Raw genomic sequence first — 21,983 nt, forward strand, 5'->3', positions numbered from 1 at the left:
GAGTAGGGATGAGTCAAATTTGATAGGGACAGATGAATAAAAGTTTTTAGGTGAATATTTATGTCATGATAGTGGCGTGCTTGATTGAAGCATCATCTCTCACACAACATGTTTTATTTTTTAAAACTTAATTAGGATGAGGATAATGTGATGTTGAATCCTAGTGGGTGTTTGATTGGTGTGGGTTAGAACAAATTAAGCAAATCATTTAAGGTTAGTACTGACTTGTCATTATATCATCTTGATTTGCCATAATCCCACTTGATTATCAGGATAGGTTCTGTATCTGTTTCTAGGTGTGAGAGAGAGACGTGTTTAAAGAAAATATTGATGTTCAATTAAATATATACAAATTTTATGAAAGATGTCTGATTGAATAAATAAGAAAGATATAGTGTATATTTAATCTCGGGAGAATGCCATGTTTACGAACACTTCAGTTTACTAAATATTTGCCACAATTTCGTTTCGGATCCGAAAATTTTGGTACGGCCATTTATAAAAGTGGGATCTACATAACTCACTATTTTATTACCTTTCGTCGCCATTATTTACAATGTTTGTTACTGATGTACACCTTTAGTCAGAGTGAGACACTTGTGCTATTCACAACACTATCAATCATTTTATCAATATAATAATGTCATTCACAATATGACAATTTTGTCGTGGGTGTAGAGAGTACATGTCTAGAAAAAATATAACCAAGTTAAAAACTGATAATGATAAAATTATGTTAGTTTCAATTTCTAAATTATTTGGGAGTAAAATTATGTTAGTTTCAATTTTTAAATTATTTGAGAGTAAGCTTTAGAGCATCCTCATCCATATTCCTGCCATCCAAAGAGCATGGGTGTAGGTCCGGACTCACTTTTATTAATTTTTTACTGTCTGCTTTTCTCCAAGAGAACAACACCCACAATCTATGCTCTTCCGTAAGGACACACTTAAGGGTCCCACCATTCCATTATTTAATTTAAATACTTCAATTATTAAAAACATTTCTACAATATAAAAATACATTAAAAATACTCGAACTACTATTACAAATTTAAAAAATATATAAATTACATAATTAAATCCTAAAAAATAAAAATTACAAACTTAAAATCCTAAAAAAAAAAATACATAATTAAAATCCTAAAGAATAAAAATTACATAACTACAAATTAAAAATTACATAATTAAAGGCTAAAAAATACCCCCGTGGAAGACTAGTTCTCCGGCCCTATCCCCAATGTTTGTCGGACACCTCGTATCATTGTCCGATGCGCTTCAAGTTGCTCGGGAGACATGTGAGATGTCTCGGCCATATTGAGTTGAGCCAATAGGGTCCACAACGAGTTGGTGGGGGGTTGAGGTGGCATAAAGGGAGCGGGAGCAGGAGCGGCGCGACGGCGGTTGGCCGTCGCCTGTTTCCTTCCTTGCGGCCGGCGTTGGGAACTACTCAGGCCGACGTCGGAGCTACCCAAGTTAGCTCTGGCAAGCTGGCTAGCCACCTCATCCTCGCCGGCGTCGGATAGGGATACGACCTCGACCGTTTGCTAGAGGACCTGGAGGAGGATGATACGTCTCCCTTATTCTTCAGATGCACACGCACCTCCTGCCAAGCGCTGAGGTACTTGAATGGTTTGTAATGTTGGGATTGGTAGGTCGCCATGGTGGCACTGATGATGTCGAGCTCGCTCATGCCGCTCCCTGCCGACCGCTCTTCCTGGAGGTAATACCCCTAGAACTTTTAGATTTCTTCGTTGGCTCTGAAGATGGCATTGTGCACCATACTCTCATTGCGCTCGATGGTTCCATCCGGTCTGTTTTCATTGTACCGACGAGAGACGCGCCACCAAAACCTATCCCCTCTTTGGTTCGTGCCACCCTCCGAATCTTCGGAGATAATCAAATAGCCTTTGAATAACTGATCCATCTCCACTGGAGTGTACGAGGTGCGAACATGATGACTGTCACCGCCACGGCCCTGAACACGAACACCACGAGGAGTAGGAGTAGGAGTAGGAGGAGTTTGAGTGTCGTCGCTCCCTCCTGATCCGGGTTCGGGTGCCCACCCGTATTGCCCATCGGGGGCATCTTGGTCGTCGGGTAAGGCCGGTAGCCACCCGGAATTTGAGAACTTTGGGTTTGAGGAGGGGCCGAGAATTGCATTTTCGGACTAGGGAATGGTTGTGAGCCGAACCATTCGTGGTTCCAACCGCGGGAGTCGGAGGGGTGATCGCCGGAGCCGAACATTTTTTGTAAGAGTGAAAGATTGAGAATTGATGAGAGAATTTAGATGAGAATTGTGTAGTGTAGTGAGAAATTTTTTGTGTGGAAATGAGAGTATTTATAGATGAAAATGTGAATTTTGGGGAAAAAAATTGAAAAATAAATTAAACGTGGGGAGAAAACGGATATAATTTATTGGGAAGTGGAAAAATATTTTTTTTATTTAAAAATGATTTTTTAAATTAAATTCAAATTTAAAAAAAATTGAAAATGCCAACGGCTATGCCGTTGGCCAATCCTGTCGCGCCACGTCAGCCTGCTCAGCGGCACGGACGTGCTCGATGCATCAAGCAGCGTCGTGCCAGTAGCAAGAGCGCAGCGGCGGACAGCGCATTGCCGTGCTAGTGAAACGGACGCCGTCCGTCCCGAAGATCACCAATGCATATGCTCTTCAGTTGAAAATATTGTAATAGAATTGGTAAGTTCAAAGAATTGGAGTAGACTAATTATAAGAGCTGAAATTTTTGATAAAATTGACAAGTTTAGAAGATTAAGATAAAATTGATAACATTACTAAATGTATGAATAAACTCTTATCACTAATTCTTAAGTATCACAATTTTTTAATTGTTTCAATTTACTATCGGAATTTTTTGTCATCGGTGAAGTCACGGTTCCAAATTATGCCAAATATATTGCTATGAAAAATAAATTCTATGCATTAATATTTCCTTTTATTTTTTAGTTGATGGGTACACAATACTACAATAGATACAGATTTTAAAATAAAGATACACTACTCATTGATAAAATATCAAGGTTTAATTGGTATAATTGCTAAATATTAAAATATAGTAAGTGATAAAATGAGATGGAAACTTTTCAAAATTGTTTAATTTAATTTTCAATTTTGTAGCATGGCATTAAAATACTTTGCACTAATAATGGGTTGTGGTTGTGGCCGAGGCTAAAATGTAGGGATATCAGTGTAGCCCGAAACCCGTGAGTTGACCCGAATAGTCCGCTAAATTTATAGGGTTAGGGCTGGAAATTTCTAGCCCGATAAAATTAAAACCCGATTAGCCTACATCCGATTAACCCGCAACTCGTTAGGGCCAGACCCGAAAACCCGATGGGGCTGGCACGAAACCCGATAACATTTATATTATTCTACTTTTTAAATCCTAATTCGACACTTCATTGATTAATTTTATAATATAGATAGCTAAAAAATAACTTTTAATTTTATATTAAATATACAAATTATATATTAGATTTTTATTAATATAGTAATTGATAAATAAATTAAAAACTTCAAATTCACTAAAAAAATATTTAAATTTCTAAAATATGCATTAAAATTTCACGAAATATCTCAAATATTAGTATTTGATCATGTTTATAATTGATTTTAAGCATATATATCAAATTTATCATAATTAAATATTTTACATTTTATGAATATAACTAATTTTTATAATTATTTATTGGATTGATCGCATGTTAATCTTATCGGTAGTAACCTGATTAACCCGCTGGGCTAGCCCAAAACCCGAGCTTTTAGGGTCAGGGTTGAACTTTTATAACCCGAAAGAAATCACAACTCGATTAGCCCGCACCCGATTGACCCGCAACCCAATCAGGGTTGGCCCGATACCCGACGGACCGGCCCGATTAATATCCCTACCAAAATGTCATCATCTCTCTAAAATATGATTTCCCATAAATTAGGGTGACGGGCCGACCCGATTAATAGCCCTACCAAAATGTCATCATCTCTCTAAAATATGATGTCCCATAAATTAAACAATAGTACAACGATATGATACTATTATTAGTTTGTAAGATTTACTTTTTTTTAGTATACAAAGCTTCCGACACCTCAGGTTCAGGTATTTACGTATAGAAAATGGAAAATAATAATTATAGTATAGTACTAGTAATTAGTATACTTATTCAGTTACATTAATAACATTCATTAATAATGTGTCATCAAATAATATTTTTTGAAGACCAAAAAAAAAAAAAAGACTTGTTCTCCCACTGACTCTCTCTCTCTCTCTCTCTCTCTCTCTCTCTCTCTCTCTCTCTCTCTCAAGCCGCCGACTCAAATAAGCCACCGCCCTTCCAACTCGCCGGCAGCTCTGAACCGCAGAGTTCAAATGAAAAGGTGCAACAAATTAAGCTCTGTGTACAACCTCCCCCACCCCAACTGCTTCATTTCAACACAGTAGCCGCCAATCTCTGTAACTTTTCCCATTCCAACCTCAATAATTTTGGTCAAATCTCAACACCCACCTGATTTTCTCCGTTTTTATCCACAGCCCATTTCCGCAAACTCGTAAATTATACTTCTTTACCACTCTATTTTGCCGCCATTTTACCGGGGTTTGCAAAATCGCCGCCGCCGCCTTTTTTAGGGCACGCATTTTTTCCGGTTTCTGAATCAATTTAGTTAGATAAAATTAGTAAGAGCTCAAAAAGAAGATAAAAAATGAACGACTCCACAGCCTCCGGCGACGATTCTTCCGGAATTCAAGCAGCGCCGCCGCAGAAAGCAATTGCGAAAAAGAAGCGGAATCTCCCCGGCATGCCCGGTGAGAGTTGAATTTATTCCACCTTTTCTTTATCACTGTATAGTTCAAAATATGCAATTCAATTGATTTGAGAATTATTTAATTTGATCAGATCCTGATGCTGAGGTGATCGCTTTATCGCCGAAGACGTTAATGGCGACGAACAGATTCGTCTGCGAGGTATGCAAAAAGGGGTTTCAGCGCGACCAGAATCTGCAGCTGCACCGGCGTGGCCACAATCTGCCATGGAAGCTGCGGCAGAGATCAAGCAAGGATGTGAAGAAGCGCGTCTACGTCTGCCCCGAGCCGAGCTGCGTCCACCACGAGCCGTCGCGGGCGCTTGGCGATCTCACCGGAATCAAGAAGCATTTCTGCCGGAAGCACGGCGAGAAGAAGTGGAAATGCGACAAATGCTCCAAGAAATACGCTGTTCAATCCGACTGGAAGGCGCATTCGAAGATTTGTGGAACGAAAGAGTACAAATGCGACTGTGGGACTCTGTTCAACAGGTTGAATTTGGCTTTGTTTCGAAATCGAATTGAATTTCGCCCCTTTTTCTTGATTGTGATTTTGTGGTGTGTAGGAAGGATAGCTTTATCACACACAGGGCTTTTTGTGATGCTTTAGCAGAGGAAACATCGAAGCCGGCCTCTGTTTCACCGCCATCGCCATCGCCATCGCCATCGCCATCGCCACCTTCACCGGCCTCATCGCCTCCACCGCCGTTGCCATTGCCATCGGAGCATGAAGATTCTACTCAAACTGACGTGGTATCTTTGTCCTTACCAGATAACAACAATCATGGTAGTTTGCTAAATCCTGATTTGTCCTTTTCTGTTGCCTTTGAATCTTGGATTCTGTTTTGTCTGTTTATGGTTTTTGTTGCTCTCTGCATATGGTTAGCTGTTTTTATATAGCAAGAACTAGTTATTAATGGACAGAGTAGTGGGAGATTGATTAAAAAATTAGCATACTTTATGTAAAGCAAACAAGCATTAAGATCCAAGAAGTGGAAGTGTGATTTTTCTTTATGCATAGAACCATTTATAAGGAAAAGTTATAGCTTGTTTTGCTGTTTTAGTTGATTTTTTTTTTAATTTTCATGTTAATTTCTTGAAGTCACAGAGATGCTGGAAAGTGCGAAACCTGATTCGACCAGTTGCCGAGTGTTGGAGGAGACACCCGTGATGACAAACTTGACGAGTGGCTCAAGCTGTAATGGAAGCTCTAGTAGTAATGTCTTTGCCACTCTGTTTGCTTCATCCACATCTTCTGGAAGCTTCCAATCTCAAACAGCCAGCTTCTCAAATCTATTCCGTTCAATTGCTTGTCCTGACCCTACGCCTGCTATTGCCCCGTCTTCATCTTCAGAGCCAGTAGCTCTCGGCCTTGCAGTGAATCAAGGGTCGTCAATTTTCGGAACAGCCGGGCAGGACCATATGCAGTATCCTCCAGCACCACTGCCATCTCTCTCAGCAACGGCATTGCTACAAAAGGCCGCTCAGATGGGGGCTGCAGCATCAAACACATCGTTACTGAGGGGTCTCGGAATTGCATCCTCGTCCTCGTCTCCTAGTGTTTCTCACGACGGGCCGTCATTAGCTGGTCTCGGGCTGGCCTGTGATAGTGGTTCTGGTCTCAAGGAACTAATGTTGGGAACTCCTTCGATTTTTGGGCCTAAGCATACTACCCTGGACCTTCTTGGCTTGGGGATGGCCGCCACTGGCGGCTCCACTAGTGGACTATCAGTTCTGATGAACGGTGGTCTCGACGTTGGTAGAGACTTCGGTGGCCAAGATATAAGATGAAGCTCACCAATGCTGTTGATTGTAGTGAAAAATCCTGAGTTTTAAAGTTTTAGATGAGATAAAGCCATTTTGCATTTCATTGGCCTAAGGCCTTTGATGAAAAGAATTACTATTAGTATTTCTGTTTTTCTTTTTCCAGTTTCGAATCGGAGGTGGAGTAGGCGGCCACCATACTTCGTCTCATCGGGTGATCATACGTCCAGGTACGAGCTCGGGTACCCGCCTTAGAAAATGTTCGATCTGAGATATGAACCAATTATGAGTCTAGGTTTGTTGTTGTATTAAACTCACATGCTACAAAGCTTTGTGTATATATTTTGTCACATTGAATTAGTTAGATAAACATATGTAATAATGATTGTAGCTTGTGTTTGAGGATTCCCTTTTTTATGTTTGGCTGAAAAAATCTTGTTTATTAAGCACTGGAAAGATGAGTTTAGGTGAGTGATGTTTAAACGTGACGGGGGTGGTTGGGGGGCAAATGTCAGTCAATAAATTAGGTCTTATCCAAATAAAAATGAAGTGAGAAGCATAGCAACAAAGTTTAGAGGATGATGATATCTTGTTCAATCACAAGTGAAATTTTGTGTAATGTACAATTGGATTGATTTCTAGCAAAATAATGCAATAAGACTAAGATTATAGTGGTGCGACATCATGAAAATGACATGAAACTTGTCAATATATTATTAGTATTGGTCAAAGTGTGAGGCCGGCAAGTTGCCACCAATTAAAATATGAGTTCAAAAAATATCAAATGATGGGCTTGAAAGCATGTATCTTTACGTCAGATTTATTCATAATTATATGATGGTTTATAGTATATGATTTTACACTAGGATACAACTTACATTTACACAATTATATATATGGATGATGGTTTCGGAAGAAATTTGAATCCTTGAAATCATACGAGTAAGAAAAATTATGGTTATGCAATCGAATTGTTTAAGCTCTCGAGGCTTATGCAATCATACGAGTAAAAAAAATTAAAATAAATCATACGAGTAACTAGTCACTTGTCCACTATAAACTAAGGATGTCGTTGGCTCTGATCCGTGTAGAAATCATGGTATTAAATATGCCCGGTCAATGGATTTTGACCAAATAATAAATGTGACGAGACATTTAATTTTGTGAAATTAAATGACATAGCATCGATCTACATTTTACGTAGATAAATGTAGTATATTCACTTTCACAAATCCGATTTCCGGTGAGTGAGAAATAGTGGATTAAAGTTGGGCATAATTAGCTTTTAATTAAAGCTTGGAGTTGGAGCTTAGGGAATAATTAACTAGTGTTAATTATCCCACATTGGAGGATTAACACATCTTTTAATGTGTATAAATTAAGTGACTTTATGTTACTTAATAATTATAGTGGACCAAGATGGGTGAAAGAGCCCACACGCGCGCGCCGCCGCCGCCCGTGCCCGTGCTCGTGCTCGTGCTCGCGCTCGCGGCCGCGGGCCTCGGCCTCGATCTTGGGCTTTGACTTGGACTTGGACTTGGCAATTGGTCTTTGGGCTTGGCCCAAACTATTCTTTTTGGACCACCGCCGAGTCAGCAATCCAAGTGGCTTGACACGTCGTCAAGCGAGGCACAGTCACGGCTGCCACGTGAGAAATCCACACGCTCCACATGCGAAAGGCACACGCCTGCCACACGCTCGTAACCGACGTCGGTTACGAATCTGCCATGATGAGCCTTCATGGCTCGGTTGACCCTGCATGGTGGCTTGGCCTATAAATAGGCTAGCCATACCACTGCATTAGGACACACATACAAGCATTCTCTGCATAAGCTCTCTCCCTCTCTCTGCATTGTCCTTCTGTCGAAGCTCTGCTCTCTCCTCCATCCCGTTCGCCGGAGCTCTACTGATTGCGGTGCTGCATCAATAGAGACGTAGCCGTTTTACCTTTGGGGACGACACGCCAAACCAAAGAGCACTACCGGGGCGTATCTCGTCTTGCGGGAAGAGGCCTCCTCGACACGGCTAATCATACTGGTTTAGTAGTTTCGATTCTACGTTGTAATTTTTAAGTTCAGTTCCTCCTTTTCTTTTCTTTTGGGTTGTATTACGCCCGGTTTTGTTATCTCTTGTAATCCAGAATCCAACAATCGCAAGACGAGATAACTTGCCTTTGAAGGGATTTGGACCTTTTAAACTGAACTAAAAACTTTCGAAACTTAAACCTTTGCTGGAGATGTCGACTGAATCCAACAACGCTGCTGCCACCACCACCGCCGCCATTCCCTCCACCATGGCGACCACTGGACCGGTCAACACCTCATCGATTCCCTCGATGATGCCAACCCCCGGCTTCCCAGCTGCCTCATCCACCGTCCCTTGGGTTTGGGACAACCCCTTCGGGGCGTCCACTGGTTCCACCTTTGGTGGTTCGGTTGGTTCCACTTTTAGTGGTTCCTTCGGATCCTTTAATGGATCGAGTGTTGGTGCCTTTGGGCTCAATACTGGTGTTGGATCTTCCGGGATCAACACGAATGTGGGGGGCACTATGCCCAACACGAATGTGGGGGGCACTATGCCCAACAAGAACATGGGGGGCTCTATGCCCAACCAAGTTGTTGGCTCCTTCGGGGGCAAAGGAATTGGTTCTTTCAATGGACCAAGTGCGGCACCTATGGCACCAAGAATGATGCCACCCGCCGAGAAGCCACCAAAGTTTGGAGGATCTGACTTCAAGCGGTGGTATCAAAAGATGTTGTTCTACTTGACAACATTGGGCGTCGCCAACTTCCTCACGGAGAACGAGCCGCCCGCGCCAAGCGACCAAGAGACTAGGCTCGAAGTCATGGCGGACTATGAAGCTTGGAGAAAAGGGGATTATCTATGTAAAAATTTTATTTTAAGTGCATTAGATGATAGCCTCTATAATGTATACTCCAATGTAACCACATCTAAACAAATGTGGGAAAACCTAGAAAAGAAGTATAGCATAGATAATGCTGCAGGGACGGAACAAGTTGTAGCATCCAAGTTTATGGACTACAAAATGGTCGACTCTCGACCCGTCATGGAGCAAGTCCAAGAGCTCCAAATGATCATCCACTCATTAGTGACTGAAGGGATGACCTTGCCCGATAAATTCCTAAGGTGCACGATCATTGACAAGCTCCCTCCAAGTTGGAAGGACTTCAAGAGTTATCTCAAGCACAAGCGAAAGCAGATGACCCTTGAAGACTTGATCGTGAAGTTGCGCATCGAGGCCGACGTGCGCAAAAGTGATCAAAAGGCTAAGGGATTCGCCCCAAATGAAGCCAAGGCCAATCTGTTGGAGCGGGGCGGACCCTCCAACAAACGCCCTCGCCCAAACCGTCCAAATGACAAAGGGAAGGGAAAGCAGCCTTCAAAGAAGTTTGAAGGCGACTGCTACAAGTGTGGCAAACCAGGCCACTTTGCCAAAGACTGCCGCAGCAAGAAGAAGAAGCCGGCAGCCCACGTCGTTGAGAAGGAGTTCAAGGACTGGGATGAGAACGACCTCATTGCAGTGGTCACTGAAGAGGTCAACCTTGTTAACAACAACAAGGGTGGCTGGTATATTGATACCGGCGCTACTGCACATGTTTGCGCAGATAGGAGCAAGTTTGCCTCCTACACGGCTGTTGAAGGAAGGAAAATTAACATGGGGAATCAAGCATCGTCCGAAATCCTCGGCGTTGGCAACGTGATTCTCATGATGACGTCTGGCGTCACAATCACTTTGAAGGATGTGCTGCATGTCCCGGACATCCGCAAGAACCTAGTGTCAGGATCAATACTAGTTAATAAGGGGTTTAAACTTGTATTTGAGTCTGATAGGTTTGTCTTGTATAAGTTTGGAAAATCCCTCGGAAAAGGTTATGTAACCGATGGGCTTTTCAAGCTTAGCGTAGCAACTCGCAGTGTTGCAAAGCCATTGGCTAATAATAATAAAGCATCTACTTCCTCTTATTTGACCGAGTCTTCAAATTTGTGGCATTGTAGATTGGGACATGTAAATTCAAAAGCGATTAAAAGATTAGTAAATTTAGATTTACTAAAGGCTAATGAAGTGGATAATCAAGATAAATGTGAAATTTGTCTTGAAGCAAAAATGACTAAGTTGCCGTTTCATTCGGTTGAACGAAGCACAAAACCCCTTGAATTAATTCACACGGATGTATGTGATTTAAAGATGGTGCAAACAAGAGGTGGTAAAAAGTACTTTATCACTTTCATAGATGATTGCACAAGGTATTGCTACATTTATCTTTTAAGAAGTAAAGATGAAGCAATAGAAGCGTTCAAAAATTATAAGAACGAAGTTGAGAATCAACTTGGTTGTAAAATCAAATCGATTCGAAGTGATAGAGGAGGCGAATACGTAGCCCCGTTTGAGGAATTATGCAACGAAAGTGGTATAATCCATCAAACGACTGCACCATATTCACCACAATCTAATGGTGTTGCAGAACGCAAAAATCGAACTCTAAAAGAGATGATGAATGCACTGCTACTAACTTCAGGATTACCACATAACATGTGGGGGGAAGCTGTTTTGACAGCCAACTATATCTTGAATAAGATCCCTCTCAAAGGAAAAGATGTCACTCCTTATGAGTTGTGGAAGGGAAGGAAGCCATCCTACAAATACCTCAAAGTGTGGGGGTGTTTGGCAAAGGTGATGGTTCCTCCGCCCAAAGAAGTTACAATCGGACCTAAGACGGTTGATTGCATCTTCATTGGATATGCACTTAACAGTAGTGCATATCGATTTGTTGTTCACAAGTCTGAAATATCGACTATCACAGTAGGAACAACAATTGAGTCGAGGAATGCTGTATTTCTCGAAAATACATTTCCTTGCAAAGACAAGGAAAAAATCTCAACCAATTCTGAGACAAGAATTGAAGAAGCCACTAGTTCTAAACAAGTGGAAGAAGAAGCCACTAGTTCTAAATCAGCAGATGCGGAACCTGAATCGCGCAAGCGTGCAAGGCCCGATCCAAAAGATACAGTACTAAGACGTGGTAATAGAGTCAGAACACTAAAAACTTTTGGTCCTGACTACATTGCTTTCATGTTGGATGAAGAATCAACATCGATAAAAGTAGCCTTTGCTGGCCCAGACGGGCTGCATTGGAGAGAAGCTGTTCAAAGCGAAATTGATTCAATTTTGCTAAACCACACATGGGTGTTGGTTGATTTGCCCGAAGGTGCTAAACCTTTAGGATGCAAATGGGTTCTTAAAAGAAAGTTTAAGGCCGATGGAACAGTTGATAAGTATAAAGCCCGATTAGTAGTAAAGGGTTTTAAACAAAAGGAAGGACATGACTTCTTCGATACCTATTCACCTGTAACAAGGATTACATCTATACGAGTGCTTCTCGCTATTGCTGCATTGCACAATCTTGAGATTCATCAAATGGATGTAAAGACCGCGTTTCTAAATGGTGAACTAGAAGATGAAATCTATATGGAACAACCCGAAGGGTTTGTAGTACATGGACAAGAGAAAAAGGTATGCAAGCTCGTAAAGTCCCTATATGGATTGAAACAAGCGCCATTGCAATGACACTTGAAGTTTGATAATGTGATGTTATCAAATGGGTTTAAAATCAACGAGTGCGACAAATGTGTCTACATCAAGAGCACTAATAACGGTCATGTTATAGTGTGTCTCTACGTTGATGATATGTTAATCTTGGGTAGTAACACTCAAGTAATTAACGATACAAAGGCCATGTTAAAGAGAAACTTTGACATGAAAGACATGGGTCTAGCCGATGTAATTCTTGGAATGAAGATTCTAAGAACGAATGATGGAATCATCTTAACACAATCACACTATGTTGAGAAGATATTGAATAAATTCAAAGCCTATGATGGCGCGCCGATTAAGACTCCAATTGAACTCGACGTTCACTTGAGCAAGAACAAAGGCGAGCCCGTTGCACAAGAAGAGTATGCACGGGTCATCGGGTGCATTATGTACTTGACTAATTGCACTCGACCTGACATTGCTTGTGCCGTGAACAAGTTGAGTCGTTACACGAGCAATCCAAGCAAAGAGCATTGGAGAGCTCTTGTGAGGGTTTTGAGATATTTAAAACATACTCAAAATCTTGGGCTACACTTCTCGAGATACCCCCTGGTACTTGAAGGGTACTGTGAGGCCAATTGGATATCCGATAATAGAGACCCACTTTCAACAAGTGGATATGTCTTTACTATTGGGGGTGGTGCTGTATCGTGGAAATCTACAAAACAGACCTGTATAGCCCGATCAACAATGGAATCGGAGTTCATTGCCTTGGATAAGGCTGGTGAGGAAGCCGAGTGGCTTAAGAACTTCCTTGAAGACATTCCATGTTGGTCTAAGCCAGTGCCACCAGTGCTGATCCACTGCGATAGCCAAGCAGCTATTGGAAGGGCAAACAATGGCTTCTATAACGGTAAGTCTCGACATATACGTCGACGACATAACACCGTGAGACATTTGATCACAACAGGGGTGATTACAATTGACTATGTGAAGTCAATAGATAATCTAGCGGATCCGCTAACCAAAGGGTTAAACCGTGATCAAATGAATAAGTTGCTAGAGGGAATGTGTTTGAAATCCACAAACTAAAGAACTATCATAGTGGTAACCCAACCATGATGACTGGAGATCCCAAGAACTTGGTTCAAAGGGACAACTAAGCTATGAGAGTTCATGAGAAACACTCAACTATATCTATTCCCTAGAGAGCAATAGAGTGTTGGAGAGCTTGCCTAGTGGTAAAGGCTAAGTCTATGACTTTTAATGGTTCTTAAGGATCTCAAAGAGATGGAATTCTCAAAGAGACCAAGTATGGCAAGGTACTTGACTAAGAATCACCTATGTAAGTGCGAAGTGTGGTCGCTTCATAAAAAATGCACTTATGAATCCAAAGTGGTGTCCAAGACCGCAATGGACACAAAACGTGAGAACGGATGAGGTTGAGGTGTTTAAGCGTTAACACCATTGTCTCGGTGCACGCCGTGGGGGATTAGTTCAAAGCATCGCGCTACTAAGCCGCCTGTGTATCCGATGGTGTCGACTATGGAGGGTTCAAAGTCAACAACTACCTATCCTTATGCTTATATACCTCTCGAGGGTTGAGCTTGTGTCTGCATGCATATGCATTTGGCTATTTCCACATATGTGGGGGATTGTAGAAATCATGGTGTTAAATATGCCCGATCAATGGATTTTGACCAAATAATAAATGTGACGAGACATTTAATTTTGTAAAATTAAATGACATAGCGTCGATCTACATTTTACGTAGATAAATGTAGTATATTCACTTTCACAAATCCGATTTCCGGTGAGTGAGAAATAGTGGATTAAAGTTGGGCATAATTAGCTTTTAATTAAAGCTTGAAGTTGGAGCTTAGGGAATAATTAACTAGTGTTAATTATCCCACATTGGAGGATTAACACATCTTTTAATGTGTATAAATTAAGTGACTTTATGTTACTTAATAATTATAGTGGACCAAGATGGGTGAAAGAGCCCACACGCGCGCGCCGCCGCGCCCGCCCGCCCGAGCCCGAGCCCGAGCCCGTGCCCGTGCTCGCGCTCGCGGCCGCGGGCCTCGGGCCCGGGCCCGGGCCCACGCTCGATCCCGATCTCGATCTCGATCTCGATCTCGATCTTGGGCTTGGGCTTGGACTTGGACTTGGGCTTGGATCTTGGATCTTGGCAATTGGTCTTTGGGTGGTCTTTGGGCTTGGCCCAAACTATTCTTTTTTGGACCACCGCCGAGTCAGCAATCCAAGTGGCTTGACACGTCGTCAAGCGAGGCACAGTCACGGCTGCCACGTGAGAAATCCACACGCTCCACATGCGAAAGGCACACGCCTGCCACACGCTCGTAACCGACGTCGGTTACGAATCTGCCATGATGAGCCTTCATGGCTCGGTTGACCCTGCATGGTGGCTTGGCCTATAAATAGGCTAGCCATACCACTGCATTAGGACACACATACAAGCATTCTCTGCATAAGCTCTCTCCCTCTCTCTGCATTGTCCTTCTGTCGAAGCTCTGCTCTCTCCTCCATCCCGTTCGCCGGAGCTCTACTGATTGCGGTGCTGCATCAATAGAGACGTAGCCGTTTTACCTTTGGGGACGACACGCCAAACCGAAGAGCACTACCGGGGCGTATCTCGTCTTGCGGGAAGAGGCCTCCTCGACTCGGCTAATCATACTGGTTTAGTAGTTTCGATTCTAAGTTGTAATTTTTAAGTTCAGTTCCTCCTTTTCTTTTCTTTTGGGTTGTATTACGCCCGGTTTTGTTATCTCTTGTAATCCAGAATCCAACAATCCGGAACTAGTGGTTATGGTTTCATGGAAAGTGAAATCATAACCGGCTTGACAAGTAAATTAATGGTTCCAGTTCAAAACTCGTGATGTTTGGGCGATTAGTCCTCCCTTAGTCGTAGGACGCGTGCCTCGAGTTCTTGGGTCCAACCTTTGTTCGACTCCCATTCCCTTAGAAAATGTACTTACTACTAACTGATACTCCCTCCGTCCCCAAAATATAGGTAAACTAGTATCTGGTACGAGTTTTAATGTGCAATTAATAAAGTAAGAGAGATTGAAAAAAGTAAGAAAGAGAAAGGGGAAAAGGTAGTAGAAGTAGTGTTAGTGGATTGTAGGATCCATATTATTAGTAGTGTGTAATTGGTTAAATTTTTTCATATTTAGACGTTGTCTAATTTTGAGGAACGACCCAAAATGGTAAAACTAGTCTATTATTTTTTTACGGATGGAATATTTTTTAATCTAAATTACAACGGATAAATTGATAGAATTCCGTATGTCGAAAAAGCCCATTTCGAAATATTTCAGATAGCTAGGCAGCCCAAATAAAAGCAAATAAACATTTGGTAGATTTTATAACTAGTCATCATGTGTTATCTTTAAACATGATAATGTTCAAAAGTTTTTGTAATAATATTAAACGACACAATATCTTCTTTGCCTAGCTAGATTGATAGGAATTGGGTCCACTATTTAAGAAATCAATGAAGGAATCGAATCATAGGAAAAAAAGTCCATGAATCATAGGGTATTTTTTTGGGATCGAATTAATCACATATACTACAAAAATCTAAGGATGGTAGTCTTTATGTAGTTAAAATTATACTTGGACCACCAAGTAAAAAAAATTTATAATTGACTCCCATCTATAAACAGAGTCTTACTTTTTCTTCGTCGGTACAAGTTTTAAGAAACATGAACAATCTGTGATTATTTCATTGTTAGATTATCAATATTGAACTTTGATCAGTCACGATAACATTTTGGATTGGCTTCAATCACATATTATATATATCTCAACTATAATGGATATTATACGTTTAGTAAGATCTCGATGGATGATAAATCAACTTCAAATAATTATACTTATACGTGTACATTTTAGTGTCCACATTTACTATAAGATAACATTAATTTTATTAAAGATCCATATATACTTTCTTTAATTGTCATGGCCGATTTATATCCACTGTTTTTCCACACCTAAACAATACAGTGTGTCTTTGCTTTTGAGAGTTGGCTATTAATCCTTTTTACGAATAGTATTAGTCAGAATCTCAACCCCTTATCTTTTGTATGCTTCAAGACTCTTCTTTCTTTTTTCTTTTGCCTAAGAGCACCCACAATGGGGCGCGCGATGGCACGCCCGATGACATCTATCGTCCTCGGGCGCGGACGATGGCACCATTGTGGGTGCCTGGCATCGGGCGCGCGCGATGCTCACGGCCGATACATCGTCCGCGGCGTATAGCGCGGACGATAGCCTATTGTCCGCCGCATTGTGGGCTCCGCGGACGATGGTCGCGGACGATGGCACGCAGTTTCATTTTTTTATAAATACCCTTCATTTTTAACATTTCATTTCGCGATTCCACTCTCGAAACACATTTTTTATTACTACGAAATGGATTCATCAAGTCCCAACAGTCTGATGTTCAGTGGTGAGGCGCGTCGGCCGGGTACAGAACCAGGCCGCACCCGCCAAAAAGAAGCGGACCCGGCATCGCTCGTACAAGTTGCCACCTCCGGAAGTATGTGAAGAGTACCACCCGGCCGTACAAACTACCAGCCGGATGAAACCCTCTTATTGGCGAGGTGTTGGGTGGATATATCTGAGGTTCCGATATTCGCGAACAACCCAAGGCAGATCGCGTACTGGGAGTGCATCGCCGAGCGCTACAATGAGGCGAAGCCGCCGAGAGCGTACAAGCGCCAACGGGAGCAGCTCCGCAAGCACTGGGACCAGGTGACGAAGCAAATCAACCTGTTCTCGTACACTCGGGGGGGGGGGAGGAGGTTGAAGGCCACCGAAGCTGGTGGTGGCACGAGCAGCGATTGCGGGAATCATCCGGTAGACCTCAACCGGACGTACATGGAGGACGATATTACCGGCACACCGATGTCCTCCCTGCGTTCCGTAGGCGTCAAGGCTGCGAAGGCCAAGGGGAAGGCTACGGCGACATCATCCTCGACCGCAGCAACCCCATCGCCGTTCCCGGCCCCGACCCCAAAGGCCGCCGCCTTTGGTCGTTGGCAATAGCCTCGACGGTGAGGACGTTGTTGCAGACGCACAAGGCCCTCAAGAAGTGTACGGACCCCGACGAAGCCGAATATCTCCGGGCGTTGATCGATGAGCTGCGCTGGAAGTTAGGAATTGCGTAGATTAGCCGGTTTTTAGTGTAACTTGAATCGTGTAACTTTTTCTGTAATCAATATTCGACGGTTTTTAATTACTCGTTCTTTTTTTGTTAATTTTCGTTTGCATACTATATTTGAAAACATTTAAATTAATTAAACAAAACAATAGTACAACTGATGACGTGGTGCGCCTTAGGGCGCCCCACTGCAGGTGGAGGGTATGAGGATAAAACTGATGACGTGGCGTGCCATAGGGCGCCCCACTACTAATGGTCTAATTTATTTATTTATTTTCCGTGTGTATGAACAAAACTTAGCTTCTAAGTTCATCACTTAACCATTGCTTTTGTCTCCATAATATTATACTACTATATATTTTAAATATAGTTTAAAGTTAATTGTATGCCTGTAAATTAAATTAATTAATCATCATCATCATATTATGTGAATAAAATAGCCGGCAAATCGATTTGATTAAGACCCTTTAATTTATAATTCATGAGTTAAGACACGTAGATTAACAATTTAGAGGTGTAATTAAACTCTAACAAATACAAGCCTTTGCCATGACCTATATTGGATTTCAGGCATCTGATATGGTTAAGGGGTAAAATCGTGTTCTATTATATTTTTTGGGAGGTTTTCATAGAAATTTCAAATTAACCATTTATAAATAGTAGTTTTTGTTGTTTTACAGTCAATTTCAATCGTTATTAATATATTTCGAATTTAAGACATTAAGATTTATCTATTTGTTCGGTCATTTTCATGTCACGTTTTGCATCATATTGTGAAATAGTATAGTTTTATTAACGAAAATGTTTAGGAATTGAAAATAACTTTAGTTTACGTCAGTTAATTAAAAAGTGACTTGATTTTTGGAAAATATTCGAAAAGAAAGATGTGAAGTGGCACTATGGCTGAATGAAACGACGTCGCTTTCTCCAAATTGATTTAGCAATACATGCATCGTCGTCTCCACCAGTTTAACTGCAACTTTTTTTTTTCTTACCTTTATTCAGAGCTCAAACTTTTCCAATAGTTGTAAAGAAGTTGTCAATTATGTGAAGTTGTTTTACGACTATGTATGGTCCATTAAAAGATGTAAAAACAATAAAACTACGGCACTGAATATTTCGAAACGTGGCGTGGGGCTTTTATATGCTCAAAAAGAGGTAAATAGATAGAGTCAAAACTTTATATAAAGTAAGCCAATCCATTACACTTACACGCTACTTGTAACTTGAATGAAATAATTACTAATTGAATTTAATGGCGAAAAAGATTTAGTCAATTTACCATGTCTACGATTAAGCATTGGTGTGCCCAAGGGTGCGATAACGAGACTAAACGAGGCTCTGACTCCACTGTTGTATTGCCTCACCCTCGATTGGCCTTTCTCGGGGTGATAGTGGTTGACCTCGTCGAGATGTTAGGGCTCCTTGATGACACGTATACACGGAGAGCATACACACTAAAGGCAACCAAGGAAGAACTAAAAAAAACAAAACAAAAACACGCAAAATACATTCTTATTGATATTTGTATGATCTACTGTTGTTATAAAAAAATGTAACCATTTATGTAATATTAATATGTTGAAAGAAACATTGATATGTATGACAAATTATTGTTTTATGAATAAAAGTTTAAACTAAATAAAGAATAGTTTTTACGATTTATAAAAACATTATAAAAAAGGGTATTATTATTGATATGATTGAGGAGTTTAAAAGGTTCAAGAAATCTTATACAAAGAGAAACATAATATTCCACTTTTTTCATACGTAAATTTAATGTCAATGATACATGTTTACGGTTTTAATGTTCTTAAATAAATTAATTAATAGTACTATAAACTTGTGGCATATTAAAATCAATTATCACCCTAAAGATGCTTGTTGGACAAGATTTATTAATGGAATTTCAAACTCATTACCAATGTGGAACACTAAAGCAAGTTCACGACAAATCATATTTGCATTTAATGTAAAGAAAGTAGGCCGGAATCCTTTAATAATTTATACCCTAGACATATATTTTTGACTTTTTACCAAAAAATAAAATAAAAATGCAACATACATGCAAAAGGAAAACGTTCAGGTTTGACAGCTTTATCCTTGTGTGAGTTGTCTGTTTTTGTGCTGGTGTTTGGCTTGTTTTGTCACTTCTGTAGGTTTATTGTTGGGACTCTTCTCTTGGGCGACCTTGTTTTTGTTTTTGGTTTGTATGTCGTAGTTGCTTGGGCTTTTGCTTTTCCTTGTTCTCTGTAACTTTTTCTGGCTTGCCTGGAAGGCTTGAGCATTTTTATTTATAAAAAAAATGAGTGGTATTATTAGTAAGAGTTTGGCACGTCGATGCGAGCTTCTCTAGAAATCAAATTTCACCGTCTTTTCTAAGTAAAAAATATAGAGTTTGGTATGAACGCATGTGTGTTTTCCTAATGTAATTAGGAGGAAAAAAAGTGGACAAAAACACCTTTAAAAAGGTGAATGCTTTTACAACTAAAGTTGAAGGTGGAAAACAAATTAAAGGTAGGGGTGGGGAATAGGAAGACCAATTTCCTTAGTGTATTTCCTTTTGGTATTATAATTGCAGAAGCATATATTCTTCTACTTCAGTTGCTTTCATCAGGCCTATGACATTTCCTTACCCAATTACACACATATAATTTTGTGGAATAATTGAAACTACAAGTTTTATTTTGTGAATTTCGGTTGAGTTTGAAATGATGAAAGTTTATCTTCCACTAATTTCTCAGGAAAAATGTTTTAGTTGGATGGTATTCAACGAAGATGATTAAAACAAGAATATTAAAATAAATAGGACAAATTATTGGAAAAATTAAGAATATTAGTAAAATTTTGATTCAACCCACAACTTTAAAAATTAGCTGAAAAAACATGAAGTGTGGATTTGTTCGCAACTATCCTACGTGTAATATATTATGGATGTTTTTAAACGATAACGTTATCTTATATGAATAGTCAACATTGTTTACTTCATTTGCAGTGACGTCGAAGTATTACACAACTATTATATCAGATACAATTTTACCAATAAATTTTGTTATGGGATGATTGTGAATAAGTTCAAACTTAATATTTTTTCAGCAGATTTTTAAAATTGCGGGACAAACAAGATTTGATCACCAAACTTTATTTTGTAACTTAGGTTGAGTTTTCCTACATTATTTTGTAACTTAATTGAGTTGAGTTGTACATTAATTAAGTTCGACTTTCTAATTTTGTTAAAGATGAACCGAAATTCATTCAATTTATAAAAATAATTTTATGTATATAAATAATCAATCATATGAAACTTGAAAGCATAATCTTTTTTGTATTTCCCTTTTGATCTTGTAATAAATTTGTATAGTCCACTCCAAGATGATAAAAGTTACCAACGAAACTAACAACTTTGGGGAAGATTTTGGACCATTATGGACGGCGTATAATTGAGTGGAAGAAATTTTTTTCCCAATAAAGTTGATTGTAAATCTCTAAATTGAAATGTTTTTTAAAGCCATATTATATTGTGATATAGGCATGTATATGTATATAATTATACATCTTTATACTTACAGTGGTCCTAGTGAAAGTGATAAAACCATGCAATGCACCCACCTCCTCCACTCAAATACTATCACTTTGTTTTAATAGTTGACCTAGCTAAAATCACACATTAAAAGTTCCAAACATTTTTGAAAAATAGATTCCAAATTTCATAAAAATGATGTTATGTTATCAAAATATAGCCCTTTTCTTCTCAATCAATTTGTGGTCCTCATCGTGCATGCATGTTAACATAGTGTTCCAAGCTTTATGGAATTATATATACGGAGTACATTTTAAATTTTTTAAAACGACATAATTTGAGTTATTTGGAAATTTAATTTATGCATTATGATTTATGGATTTAGATCTATTTATTTGATATGGATGAAGTAGTATTTTTTGTAAACATTTTTGAAAATGTAGCACAAAAGAATTATCGATCAATAAATTATTTTATTTATTTATTTTTTTTGTAGTAGTAGTAGTGGAATTGCCTTGTTCGAATATTAGAATCCTTATGATGATTGAGTATATATCACAAATTATATCTTCTCTCATCTTGTAAAGATGAAAATTTTGGGATGCTATCTGTCTATGCATCTTAATCAGCCAATCAATTTCTTGAATCTTAGCTTTTCCACAGATGTTTCTTCCAGGGATTTCCACGAAAATTCTTAAAGCTAAATTGTAGGAGATAACTAATTTAGAGCCATTTTTTAATAAAAAAAATTCAAATAAATACACACACGAATATATAGAGAGCGTAATTGCAATTAACGTATATAAAGTAAAATTGCGCTTTCATAGTTTTATAAAATTATTATGAATTGGGCTCTATGGGATTAGAACACAAGACCATGATTACTCAATTACGTCATTACTACTTATTAGTTACTTTATCCATCGGGGTAATTATGGTTTATAGTTTTTAGGTTAAGTAGAAGTGCATTTTTAGTTAAGATAAATATGTATATATGACTACCAATATCATTTCATAAATTGATGGTTGTAGAATATCAGTTTTATTAATGATTGAGTAAGATGACATATACTCTATGACCTAGTGTAAATTGTAGTAAAAATCATGAATTTTGGACAAATTCTGGTACGTCCCGTAAATTTAA

General features: G+C 39.6%; 1 protein-coding gene across 2 annotated transcripts; it reads left to right on the top strand.

Moving 5' to 3' along the window:
- Nucleotides 1-4,245: 4,245 nt before the first annotated feature.
- On the top strand, nt 4,246-6,994 carry LOC121762306 (zinc finger protein GAI-ASSOCIATED FACTOR 1-like). Of its 2 annotated transcripts, none has more exons than XM_042158141.1 (4): nt 4,246-4,817; nt 4,909-5,305; nt 5,380-5,600; nt 5,916-6,994. In XM_042158141.1, the coding sequence occupies exons 1-4, from the start codon at nt 4,715-4,717 to the stop codon at nt 6,602-6,604; spliced, it is 1,410 nt and encodes a 469-aa protein (XP_042014075.1). In that variant the 5' UTR covers nt 4,246-4,714; the 3' UTR covers nt 6,605-6,994. The 2 variants fall into 2 exon arrangements, with proteins under 2 accessions (XP_042014075.1, XP_042014076.1); XM_042158142.1 differs by having other exon boundaries at nt 5,922-6,994.
- Nucleotides 6,995-21,983: the final 14,989 nt, after the last annotated feature.

The sequence above is a fragment of the Salvia splendens genome, chromosome 13 (assembly GCF_004379255.2).
Source record: "Salvia splendens isolate huo1 chromosome 13, SspV2, whole genome shotgun sequence".
Classification (NCBI taxonomy): Eukaryota; Viridiplantae; Streptophyta; class Magnoliopsida; order Lamiales; family Lamiaceae; genus Salvia; species Salvia splendens.

Bases quoted from the DNA above. Each gene is read 5' to 3' on its own strand.
- LOC121762306 (XM_042158141.1), top strand. From the start codon at position 4,715: ATGAACGACTCCACAGCCTCCGGCGACGATTCTTCCGGAATTCAAGCA. The intron at 5,306-5,379 runs GTTGAATTTGGC...TGTGGTGTGTAG, and splicing joins TGTGGGACTCTGTTCAACAG to GAAGGATAGCTTTATCACAC. The intron at 5,601-5,915 runs GTAGTTTGCTAA...AATTTCTTGAAG, and splicing joins ACCAGATAACAACAATCATG to TCACAGAGATGCTGGAAAGT.